Source organism: Bos grunniens, chromosome 22 (genome assembly GCF_055505025.1).
Source record: "Bos grunniens cultivar Pamir isolate PY7600 chromosome 22, Bosgru_T2T1.0, whole genome shotgun sequence".
NCBI classification, from domain to species: domain Eukaryota; kingdom Metazoa; phylum Chordata; class Mammalia; order Artiodactyla; family Bovidae; genus Bos; species Bos grunniens.
In genome coordinates this window covers 520,284-532,683 of record NC_141186.1, presented here as the reverse complement: position 1 = coordinate 532,683, position 12,400 = coordinate 520,284, and the positions used below count along the sequence as shown (strand labels likewise).

At 45.8% G+C, this 12,400-nt stretch overlaps 1 protein-coding gene across 1 annotated transcript in view; it reads left to right on the top strand.

Annotated features, from left to right (window-relative positions):
• URGCP (upregulator of cell proliferation) overlaps positions 1 to 9,222 on the top strand; it is a 30,953-nt gene extending 21,731 nt beyond the window's left edge. The window contains exons 3-5 of the mRNA XM_086365484.1: positions 2,514 to 2,564; positions 2,795 to 2,833; positions 5,930 to 9,222. Coding sequence (XP_086221610.1) covers positions 2,514 to 2,564; positions 2,795 to 2,833; positions 5,930 to 8,523 — 2,684 coding nt within the window. The 3' untranslated portion in view covers positions 8,524 to 9,222. The remainder of the gene's footprint in view (positions 1 to 2,513; positions 2,565 to 2,794; positions 2,834 to 5,929) is intronic.
• Positions 9,223 to 12,400: the final 3,178 nt, after the last annotated feature.

The window sequence follows — 12,400 nt, the reverse complement described above, 5'->3', positions numbered from 1 at the left end:
ACACAAAGAAAGAAATAATAAAAGATTAGAGCAGAGATCAATGAAATAGAGAATAGAAAACTAATAGATTCCAGTTCAAGATGGTGGAGTAGAAGGATGTGCGTGTATCTCCTCCCATGGGAGCACCAAAATTGCAACTAGCTGTTGAACAACCATCAACAGGAGGATGCTGGAAACCACCAAAAAAAGATACCGCACATCCTAAGACAAACAAGAAGCTGCAGTGAGACAGTAAGAGGGGCATGAAGAGAAAGAGAAAGGACCTGGGAAAATATTTGAAGAGATAATAGCTGAAAACATCCCAAACATGGGAAAGGAAATAGTCAGCCAAGTCCAGAAAAGACAGAGTCGTAGAAAGTAAAACCCCAAGGAGGAACACACCAAGACACAGACTAATCAAACTGACAAAAATTAAAGACAAGACAAAATATTAAAAGCAACAAGGGAAAAACAACAAATAACATACAGGGAACTCCCATCAGGCTATCAGCTGATTTCTAAGCAGAAACTCTACGAGCCAGAAGGGAATGGCATGATTTATTTAAACTGATGAAAGGGAAGTACTACAACCAAGAATACTTCCTCTACCCAGCAAGACTCTCCTTCAGATTTGATGGAGAAATCAAAAGCTTTCCAAGACAAGCAAAAGTTAAGAGAATTCAGCACCACCAAACCAGCTTTACAACAAATGCTAAAAGCACTTCTCTAGGCAGGAAACACAAGAGTAGGAAAAGACCTACAGAAAATAAACCCAAAACAATTAAGAAAACAGTAATAGGATTATACATATCTATCAGTTCAGTTCAGTTCAGTTCAGTCACTCAGTTGTGTCCGACTCTTTGCAACCCCATGAACCTCAGCATGCCAGGCCTCCTGTCCATCACCAACACCTGGAGTCTACCCAAACCCATGTCCATTGAGTCGGTGATGCCATCCAACCATCTCATTCTCTGTCATCCCCTTCTCCTCCTGCCCTCAATTAGATGGCCAAAGTATTGGAGTTTCAGCCTCAGTGTCAGTCCTACCCATGAACACTCAGAACTGATCTCCAGTAGGATGGACTGGTTGGATCTCCTTGCAGTCCAAGGGACTCTCAAGAGTCCCTGGTGGTCCAGTGGTTAGGACTTTGCGCTTTCACTTCCCAGGGCCTGGGTTCACTCCATAGTCCAGAAACTAAGATCCTCTCAGCTGTATGGCATGCCCCTCCGACCCCGCCAAAATAGTAAATTTTATGTTACGTGTATTTTAACACAATTTTTAAAAACGGAAAAATACTGAAGGAAAAAAGTGTTTTATGGTGAACAATTCTATGACATTTAGTACATTCATAAACTTATGAAATCACAACTTCTTATCTATTAATTTCCAAAACATTTCCATCACTTGAAAGTAAAACTCTCTACCCCTTGAGCAGTTTCTCCCATCTCTCCTCCCAATTTCCAGGCTGGACCACCAATCTGTGTTAAGTCTTTGTTTATATTTATGTTAAGTATTTTCCTATAAATGAAGTCACACAATATGCGCCCTTTTGTGTTGTTGTTGTTTTTCACCTAGCGTAGTGTTTTGGAGTTCCTCCGTGTTGTTCCTTTTTCGGGTTGAATCATATGCTATTGTATGGATAGACTGCACTTTGTTTATCTATTCATCTGTCAAGTGGACGTTTGGCTATTTGGTTTCCACCTTTTGGCTATTGTGAGTAATCATGCTATGAACATGCATGTACATGTACTTGTTTGAGTCCCAGTTTTAAGTTCTTCTAGGCAGATACCTCAGAGTGGAATTACTGAATCAAATGGTAATTCTGTGTTTAACTGTTTGAGGAATAGCCAAATTGTTTTCCCAACAGCTGCAGCGCTTAAAGTCCTACCAGAAATGTACAAGGGTTCTGATTTCCCCCCATCCTGTCAATGCTTGCGATTTTCCATCCTTTTTTAAAGTCACCATCCTAACAGGTGTGCAGCGCTATCTCACTGTGGTTTTGATTTGATTTCCCTTGTGACTGATGATGTTGAGCATCATTTTATGTTCTTGTGATCATTTGTATATTTTTTTGGAGAAATGTCTATTCAAGTTCTTTGAATATTCCACTTTTCAATTGAGGTTTTTTTGTGTGTGTCTTTTTTGTTATGAAGTTGTACTTGTTTACATATTCCAGATACTAGATCTAATCACATATGATTTGCACATATTTTCCACATTCATAGGTGGTCTTTCACTTTCTTGAGAATGTTCTTTGATGCATAGAGAATTTTACTTTGATGAAGTCCAGTTTATGTATTTTTTGTGGCCTGTACTTTTGGACTGATAATCCTAGAGCAAATCATTATCTTGTGTGTGTGGTTATTACTACTTTGTGTCCTGTTTGGGATTGTAAGCAAATTAAATTTACATAGGAAAAACTGAAACCAATAATAGTACTCAAAATAAACATTGTATCTTCACTTGAATTTTCTGGTAGAAAGGTCCTAAGTTGCTGATGAAACTAAATGTGTATATATGTTTTTTTCTTCCAGATTTGGAATGGAGAGAAATGGAAGGAGATGACTGCGAGTTTCATTATGGAGGTAGAAATTACAGGATTGGCAACAGATTGGATTAGGGAAAGAGATAAGGAAGTGATGGGCAAAGATAGGCAAAGTGAAAAAAATTACTGGGATTTTAGATTTTGAACAATTGGGAGAAGTTACTACCTTAGTAAGAAAGAATGGGGGTTCTAAGTTTAGCCTAAATTAATTTGTGTCAATTCAAGCCCCCTAATTTGATTGATATTTCATTTTCCTTTGCTTTTTTTTAGAGGGTCCAAATGAAGCTCAGGATAATGACTTTCCAATAGGTATGTTTCATCTCTCTGCTCTGTCTGTGTTATTGATGGAAAACATCATCTGGGCTGATAGTTTCAACCCCTGACTGCATCAAAAGCACTGCTAGTCCATTAATCCTTTATGTGCCATTAATAATACTGCCAGGAAAATAACGCCTGGGGAGCTGTTACCATACAGAGTAACATAATGAATTTGCATATTTGTACATAAAGCTCAAAAACCTTATTTTTAACAAGTTCCTAAAGTGATTCTAAAGCTTATCCAAGTTTGGGAGTCATTCATCTGATCTGGTGGTTTCATTTATAGATCTGCCAAGGGTCATGGACTGGGCATGGGTGTACACATTAATAGGTTTGTTTGCTCTGGCTTTCCCTGTCACATTTAGCTACATGCTGCTTAAAAAAGTTATTCTATGCCTGGATAAGAAAAACAATGTCCCTGGTTTTAATTCAGGCAACAATCAGAAAATTAAGTTACTTATATGATGGATTTCTACTAAGGTGTCTCTCCCCATGTGGTTCTTTTGTTTCTGCAACAAGTTTGCCAGCTCTTGACTCTCTGGGATGGTATGGCCAGTTAGCCCCTGTGGAAGGCTGAGCTTCTGAAGAGAGACATTAGGCAGCAAGTGGATCCCTACAGGGGAATGAGTGCTTTGAGTCCTGCTCTTCACCCAGGCATGGTCCTGATCCCATCATATAACTTACTGGGAACAAGAAGGCTGATAACCTGCACTTCCTCCTGTGGTTTCTGTCAGCACCTAACGTAGCATCATAGGCATAGCTTCCTCTTTTAAGGAAAGAATGGAGAGAATCCTAGAGCTCAGCAGGATTTATGTTTATTTGTTTTGTTAATATATTTAACATTTAAAGTTTTCTAATTATATGCAGTGCTGTCAAAGTGCTGCCCTCGATATGTCAGCAAATTTGGAAAACCCAGCAATGGCCATAGGACTGGAAAAGGTAAATCCTCATCCCAATCCCCAAGAAGGCAATACTAAAGAATGTTCAAGCCACTGGACAATTGCACGCATGTCCCCTGCTAGTAAGGTTATGTTCCAAGTCTTGCATGCTAGACTTCAGCATTACATGAACAGAGAACTTCTAGATGTCCAAGCTGGGTTTAGAAAAGGCAGGAACCAGAGATCAAATTGCCAACATTCACTGGATCATAGAGAAAGCAAGGGAGTTTCCAGAAAAACATCTACCTCTGTTTCATTGACTATGCTAAAGCGTTTGACTGTGTGGATCATAACAAACTGTGGAAAACTCTTAAAGAGATGGGAATACCAGACCATCTTACCTGTCTCCCGAGAAACCTGTATGTGTCAAGAAGCAACAGATAGAACCAGATGTGGAACAACTGACTGGTTGATTGAGAAAGGAGTACGACAAGGCTGTTTATTGTCACCTTGTTTATTTAACTTATACACAGGGCATATCATGTGAAATGCCGGGCTGGATGAATTACAAGCTGGAACCAAGATTGCCGGGAGAAACATGAACAACCTCAGATATGCAGATGATTCCCAATGGCAGAAAGCGAAGAGGAACTAAAGAGCCTCTTGATGAGGGTGAAGGAGGAGAGTGAAAAATTTGGCTTAAAACTCAATGTTAAAAAAACTAAGATCATGGCATCTAGCCCCATCACTTCATGGCAAATAGAAGGGGAAAAAGTGGAAGCAGTGACAGATTTCCTCTTCTTGGGCTCTAAAATCTGCAGCCATAAAATTAGAAGCCAACTGCTTCTTGGCAGGAAAGCTATGACAAACCTAGACAGTGTGTTAAAAACCAAAAACATCACATTGCTGACAAAGGTCCGTATAGTCAAGGCTGTGGTCTTTCCAGTAGTCATGAACGGTTGTGAGAGCTGGACCATAAAGAAGGCAGAACACTGAAGAATTGATGCTTGAACTGTGGTACTAGAGAAGACTCTTGAGAGTCCCCTGGACTCTCAAGCAAAGAGATCAAACCAGTCAATCTTATAGGAAATCAACCACGAATACTCATTGGAAGGACTGATGTTGAAGCTGAAGCTCCAGTTCTTTGGCCACCTGATATGAACAGCCAACTCATTGGAAAAGACCCTGATTCTGGGAAAGATTGAGGGCAGGAGGAGAAGAGGGTGACAGAGGATAAGATGGTTGTATAACATCATTGATGCAATGGACATGAACTTGGGCAAACTCCAGGAGATGGTGAGGGACATGGAAGCCTGGTGTGCTGCAGTCCATGGGGTCACGAAGAGTTGGACACGACTTGGCGACTGAACAAATTATATGCAGTAAATTATATGCAATGAAAATTGGTAAGATGCTGTGGCCAAGAACAGGGATGGTGGAGGAAACCTTTGCAGGTGACATTACTGTTCTGAGCATCTAGTGCTTGTAAGAATTCATACTCTATTGGATGTTATGGCTGAAAGTCTGAACAAATAAGTACAGACTTATGATCTCTACCAAATATTTTAATACAGTGAAAATTTAGAACCATACTAGCAGCTTCAAGTTTGGAGAAATGTTATTTAAAAGTGATTGCTATTACTCTGTACCAAGAGTAACTCCCTGTTTCCTTTACAAAATTTCCAGCTTGTTTGTAGACAGAAAAGAACATCAACCAGAAAACCACAGTGAATCAGTGATTGTGTCCACTGTGGAAAGTTCCTGGTAACAGTGTGAGGGAATCCACTGCTGGGCCAGAAGCACAGGAGTATGTTGAAGGGAGCGGGGTATGGCCAGAGAATGAGGCCTGTGTTCCACATCTCAAGCGCATAGCTGCTCACTCTAGCCAATTAAATTTGGGCTTGGCATTGCTAAATCTTGGTAGCTTCAAGAGAAACAAGACATTTTTTACATAAAATCTCCCAATTCTTAAATGTAGCCCCTGGATGTCCCTTTCTTTTTCGTCTCTAATGTCACATGTATCTGGCCACACTTGGGTCTGGGGTGGGTGATGTTACCTTTGTCTTGTTCTCAGGTGGCCTAGGGGTGCCTGCATTTTGCTCTGAAGGAGGCCATCTCCTACCTGCTGAGTTCGGCTCTCCCTCCCCACCTCTAACCTGGATCCTCTGACATGCAGAGTATGTAATTATATCTTCATTTCTCTCCACAGAGGAGAGGAGCAGACTACAAGAAATGCTGTTCCTTTTGGGACTAGAGACATACCAAACACAGAAACTCAGCCTCCAGGACGCCTTACAGATCAGCAGTGACAGCATGAAGAACTGGGCTCCTCAGACTCCCAAAGACTTGCCCTGGAATTTCCTCAGGAAGCTGCAGGCCCTCAATGCTGAAGCCAGGAATACCACCATGGTCCTGGACCTTCCCCTGGACACCAGGCCTGTGGAGAAGGAGAGCCAAATGGAAGAGGAGATCATCTACTGGGACACGGCTGAGGACATCTCAGCAGACATCTATTCCTTCTCCGAGCTGCCAACACCCGACACACCTGTGAATCCCTTAGACCTTCTCTGTGCCCTTCTGCTTTCCTCTGATAGTTTCCTGCAACAGGAAATTGTGTCAAAAATGTCTCTCTGCCAGTTTGCACTCCCTCTCATTTTGCCTGACCCAGAAAACCACTACCACACATTTCTGCTGTGGGCCATGAGGGGGACTGTGCGGACATGGGGGTCACAGCCCCCAAGGGTGATGGGAAGCTTCAGAGAAGACAGCATGGTCCTGTCCCGAGCACCTGCCTTTGCCTTTGTGCGCATGGAGGTCAGCAGCAACTCTAAATCCCAGCTTCTCAACGACGTGCTCAGCCCTGGCCACAGGCAGCAGGACTGTTTCTGGCATCGGGATCTGAACTTGGGCACTAACCCTCGGGAGATAGCAGACGGGCTGGTAGAAATTTCCTGGTTTCTTCCCAGTGGCAGGGAGGACTTGGACATTTTCCCAGAGCCCATGGCCTTCCTAAACTTGAGAGGTGACATTGGGTCTCACTGGCTGCAGTTCAAGCTCTTGACAGAAATCTCTTCGGCCATATTCATCTTGACTGACAACATCAGTAAGAAGGAATACAAATTGCTGTCTTCCATGAAGGGGTCAGCCACAAAATACTACTTCATCCTGAGTCCCTACCGTGGGAAACGAAACACAAACCTGAGATTTCTGAACAGGTTAATTCCTGTGCTGAAGATGGACCACTCTCACGTCCTCGTGAAGGTCAGCAGCACAGACAGTGTAGGCTTTGTGCGTAGGGTCCGCGCCATCATCACACATGTGACCCGGTCCCCCTGCAGGAGGGTATCCGTGGAGGACATGGCGAACGCGGCCCGCAAGCTGGGGCTGAAGGTCGATGAGGACTGTGAGGAGTGTCAGCGGGCAAAGGACCGGATGGAGCAGATCACCAGGAAAATCAAGGACTTGGATGCCTACCGCAGGGATGAGCTGAGGCTACAGGGGGAAACTTGGAGAAAGGTGGCCCAGGTGGAGAAGGAGCTCTGCCAGATCCAGTGGGCCAGCGACCCTCCTGAGAAGTACAGGGCTGAGCTGAGGCATCGGTTACTGGAACTTCGAATGCAGCAGAATGACCATGACCCTTCCTGGGGGGTCCAGGAGTTCATCTCGGGCATCAGCAGCCCCTCCCTGGGGGAGAAGCAGTATTTCCTGAAGTGGATGGAGTGGGGACTGGCCCGGGTGGCCCAGCCAAGGCCAAGACCATCTCCAGAGATGATTTTTACCCTGAGACCAAAGCACTGTGGGGCCGTGGACTTCAGTGAGCCGTTCTGGCCTGAGCCCCTGGGGGTGGAGCATTTCCTGCGGGAGATGGGACAGTTTTACGAGGCCGAAAGCTGCCTTGTGGAGGCAGGGAAGCTGCCAGCAGGGCAGAGGCGGTTTGCCCACTTCCCAGGCTTGGCCTTGGAGCTGCTGCTGAAGGGGCTTCCTCTGGAGCTGATCGATGGGAACACCCTAAGCCCCGCCTTGCGCTGGGTCACAGGGCTCCTGAAGGAGCTACACGTCCGCCTGGAGAGGAGGTCACGCCTGGTAGTCCTGTCAGCACTTGGCGTGCCAGGCACGGGCAAGTCCACTCTTCTCAATACCATGTTCGGGCTGCGGTTTGTCACAGGAAGGGGCCGTGGTCCTCGAGGGGCCTTCATGCAGCTCATTAAGGTGGCCGAGAGCTTTAGCCAGGACCTGGGCTGTGATCACATCCTGGTAATAGACTCTGGGGGCTTGATAGCTGGAGTCCGGACCGAGGCAGGGGAGAGGTTTGAGCGGGAGGCTTCCCTGGCCACTTTGATTATGGGGCTGAGTAATGTCACTGTGGTCAGTTTAGCTGAAACAAGGAACATTCCACCAGCTATTCTGCATGCATTTCTAAGGCTGGAAAAAACAGGGCACATGCCCAACTATCAGTTTGTATACCAGAACCTTCATGATGTGTCTGCCCTTGGCTCCAAGCCAAGAGATCGGAGGCAGCTTCTGGACCAGCCCAGTGATGTGGGCAGAGCCACAGTGCAAATGGAGAAACACGGTGACGGGATCCAGACGCTGGCTGACCTGGCCTTTTGGGACCCTGAGAAGCAGCACATTTGGCACATCCCTGGCTTATGGCATGGAGTGCCTCCCATGGCCGCTGTGAACTTGGCGTACAGTGAAGCCATTTTTGAACTGAAGAGATGCCTGCTAGAAAACATCAGGAATGGCCTGTCCAACCAAAATAAAAACATTCAGCAGCTCATTGAGCTAGTAAGACGGCTGTGAGTCATCAAAAGAAAAGATCAGCTGCCAGAGGCCTCCTCTGGGCAACCTGTTCTGATGGGCCTGTCCACGTGGGGCTGTGCCCAGCTTCTGAGAGGGGAGAAAAGTGAAAATGGGGCTGGGTCTGGAGTTGCCTACACAGTGTTAGGAAAGGAAGTTACCTCACAGACCAGCTCAGAGATGCTTTCAGGAGTATAACAACCTGGGGCAGGAGCTGTTGACACAAGCAGTAAAGTGTTCTTTGTCTCTGAACTTTGCAGCCCCTGGTGGTTTGCCTTTTGTACAGCTACTCTCTGTCATTAGCCTCTGAAGCAGAGAGTGGCTCCTGAAAACTGCAGCCCAGGCAGACAGTAATCAGGATAGGGCTGGGAAGGTGCCCTGAGGAAGCAGGTAGGCCTTCCCAACTAGCAAACTTCAGCGTCAGCATGGGTGACCCAGTCCTGCCCACTGAGGGAGTGCCTGCTGTGTGCACGCGATGTATGGACTGCCCGTGCCCCAGGAGGGCTCCTGCTGGTTCTGTTGCACCCACAGCACTTTGTTTACACCTCCGCCACAACACTCAACATGTGCAGTGTCTTACCTGTGCATATGTTTGCCTCTTGCCTAGACCTGTGAGCTCCTTGAGAGTACATGACCCACATCTGTACCCCCAGAGCCTGACACACTGTAGGCACTTAATAAATGTGTGTTGAATGAATGAAATTAGTGAATGCACAAATGGTAAGTAATGGGCAGGTTCCTCTCTGTGCCTTGATTTTTCTTTTTCTTCAAAGAGGATCACAGTGTCGTCTTAGAGGGTTGCTTACTAGAACATCTGAAATAGTGGACACCTGGGAGAGCATCTTTAAAAATGCCATCATGTCCCCTTTCTTTAAGCAGAGATCCAGTCTTCAGGGTATTAATAGAAAACTGAACTAAATATCTTCACGGGAACTCTGTGATGGTGATGATAGCTCCGTCATTACCCATTTTAGGAAAGGAGGCCTGGAGCAGTTCAGCAGCTCATCCAGCCTGCAAACCTGCATCAGGGGTGAGGAGCTGATGAGGAAGCGGGTGCCCTCTGCCCTGCACCTCTGCTTGTGACCACTTATTGTCCCCAGACTTCCACAGCTTCCAGGCTGAACCTGAGCCTGGCCCCTTGGGTGTCCCCAGTTTCATGCCTCCAGGACAAGACCCCTGACATCATCCATGGCCCACTTGACACCATGAGCCAGAACATGGAGTTTTTCCTCTGGTGAGTCTCCAGCTGGAATCTGTCTGTGCTGGAACAGCTTGAATCAATGTTTAAAGGAACTGATTGGTTTTCATCCATCATAAAGAGATTTCCAGTGCTTGAATTTGGGACCCAGGAATGTCCTGGGTGAAATTCCTATAAGTGCTAGAGAGGCAACTGGGTAGTTTTCATGACTCTAAGAGGGAAAAAGGAAGGACAGGTTTTGGTATTTCCAGGTAAACCAACATCTTACTATTTGTGTATATAATGATCTAGGAAGAAATGAATTTTTAGTGCCTGAGCACTAGAAACTCTTTTGAGTTTCAGAAGTGATATGTGAAAGTCATGTCCAACTCTTTGTGACCCCACCTACTGTAGAGTTCATGTAATTCTCCAGGCCAGAATACTGGAGTGGGTAGCCTATCCCTTCTCCAGGGTATCTTCCCAATCCAGGAATTGAACCCTAGTCTCCCATATTGCAGGTGGATTCTTTACCATCTGAGCCACAAGAGAAGCCCTCAGAAGTGATAAGGTTTTCCTAAATTTGTTAGCAAAAGACTAGGTTCCCCAAGTTCCAGCACTTCTTCCAACCTCTGTTTCACATATCCAGAGCCAGGCTCCCAGAGCACAGGGACCACATTCTGAACATCAGGGGCAGCAGGCGGAACATCCTGGGGCTCTGGAACAGGGGCTGAGCAGCCTGCCATTAAAGAAAGGGTTCCAGTCTGGAGGGCTCCCTTTCCAAGTCTGGTAGAAGGAGTTCAGGGAACAGACAAGTTCCTGGTCCCCACCTGGAGGCCTCATTTTCCTGAAATTGCAAATTACAGAGGGGAGGAGGCCCTAGGCCCAAGCAAGAGACTTCCAGAACTAGTGACACAGCTAGGGTTGGGGTCTGCGGCTCAGACAGGTGACCCTGGTCCTGGAGCTCAGAACACTAAGCATCAGCCTACTGTAGCCATTCACGGGTACACCACAGTCAGAAGGCCTCCCTGCATCAGACCTGAAGACATCTTTAGGGTCTGAGAGGTCATGGAACTTGCTGTAGGGCTACTGGGCAGTAATGTCTTTAGAGCCCAGCTTTGTAATGTGAGAGTGTCTCAGAAGAATGGGTGGGTGGACAGCTCACAGGGTATCAGGTGCTTTGATGAAAACATAAACCATGTCAATGATCTTGGAGTAAATGGGCCTATGAGTCTTAAGATTGGGCACAGAACACCTGCCCCATTCTCTGGAGACAGAAAGTAGGATGTGGAACTCAAGGTCTGGTTTTGAACTTGGCCTTGCTTCCTGCTAATTACATGGCCCTTGAACAGAGTCATTCAACGTCTCTAAGCCTTATGTCACTCCTAGCACCTCCTCTGTGGTGAGTGCACAAAAGCTGGTTTTGGAGGAGCCAGTCTGTGTGCACAAACAAGTAAGGCACCTGAAGATGTGTCTACACCAGTCTGCATGCCCATGAGACTTACGCAAAGGAAGCTGCCGGCCTTCTCCATCAAATTCATTTTAACAGGCCAAAAAGGATTTATCTTGTAATTGATTAGTGATATCTTAATTTACAGCCTTTTCTCCTTCTAATTAGTGATGTCTTCTAAACGATGTGATCTTAGATTTACTGAAACATATTGTCTAGCAGGGCTACTGTTGAGAAATCTGTGCCAGTGTAAACCTGATCTGGTAGCTCTCCCCAGCTCCTCAGATATGAATTAGCCCAATAAAGAGAAATCCTTTCTTTCTGAGTCAGTAGTAAAAAAAATGATTTTTGCTGCAAACCTATCCTGAGTTCCTAAAATTTCAACAAAATTATATCAGAATGCAGCCTTACAAGCACTGTAAGTCAGAGCCGCAAAAGAGAGCTCCACGGTGGTCTTGCTCTGGCTTCTGTGACTTTCCAGCCCCCATCCACAGCACCCACACTTGGGCTCCATGGCTGCATCTACGCTGTCTGTCTGGGGCCTCCGTCCACCTCTCCTTGGTCCTGGCTGACCCTTCTTCAGGATGGCTTTGACGGCAACCCCACCTCCACTCTACACCTAAGGTCATGGTCCTCATCTAAGCCCCTTTTACTTGTCTCCTTCTCTGCCCTCCCCATCAGAAGAAAGGATATCAAGCCTATTTTTTTGTGTCCAGGTCTAGCACAGTAGCTAAGGACCAGGGAGTGACGTCTCAATGCCTTTCATACATGTGGCCCACTCCTATCCATCTACTTCAAGGCGTCCTGAAGTAGGATTGTTTTAGCTTAGGCTACCAGTGTAGCAAAGGGTGTTTCTAATTGGTTCCACCATCAGAGACTGGACTTCCTCAGGATGGCAATGCTGGTCAGTAATGATAGTTTTGGATGTAACCCCTCTTCTTGTGCCTCAACGGAGAGTTGAGAGGTAGGAGTAGAGGCTCATGGGGAAACATGGGATTAGGGCCCCTTCAGCTTCCTATGCAAGAGAGAAGACAATTCAAGACTCTGCTTTAATTTGGTTTCAGTGGTTGTTTGGCACAATTCACAGAAGAGAGGTCGTGAGAACCTCTGGGATTCTCTTGGTGAATGGGTTGGTTATTAGCAGAAAATGAATTACCAACAGTGACACAAAAACCATAGGGTTACAAAATTTAAAGTATCAGCAGTTCTGAATTAGAACAAGTCCATCTTGTGAGGAGAATCAACATGAATGGAGC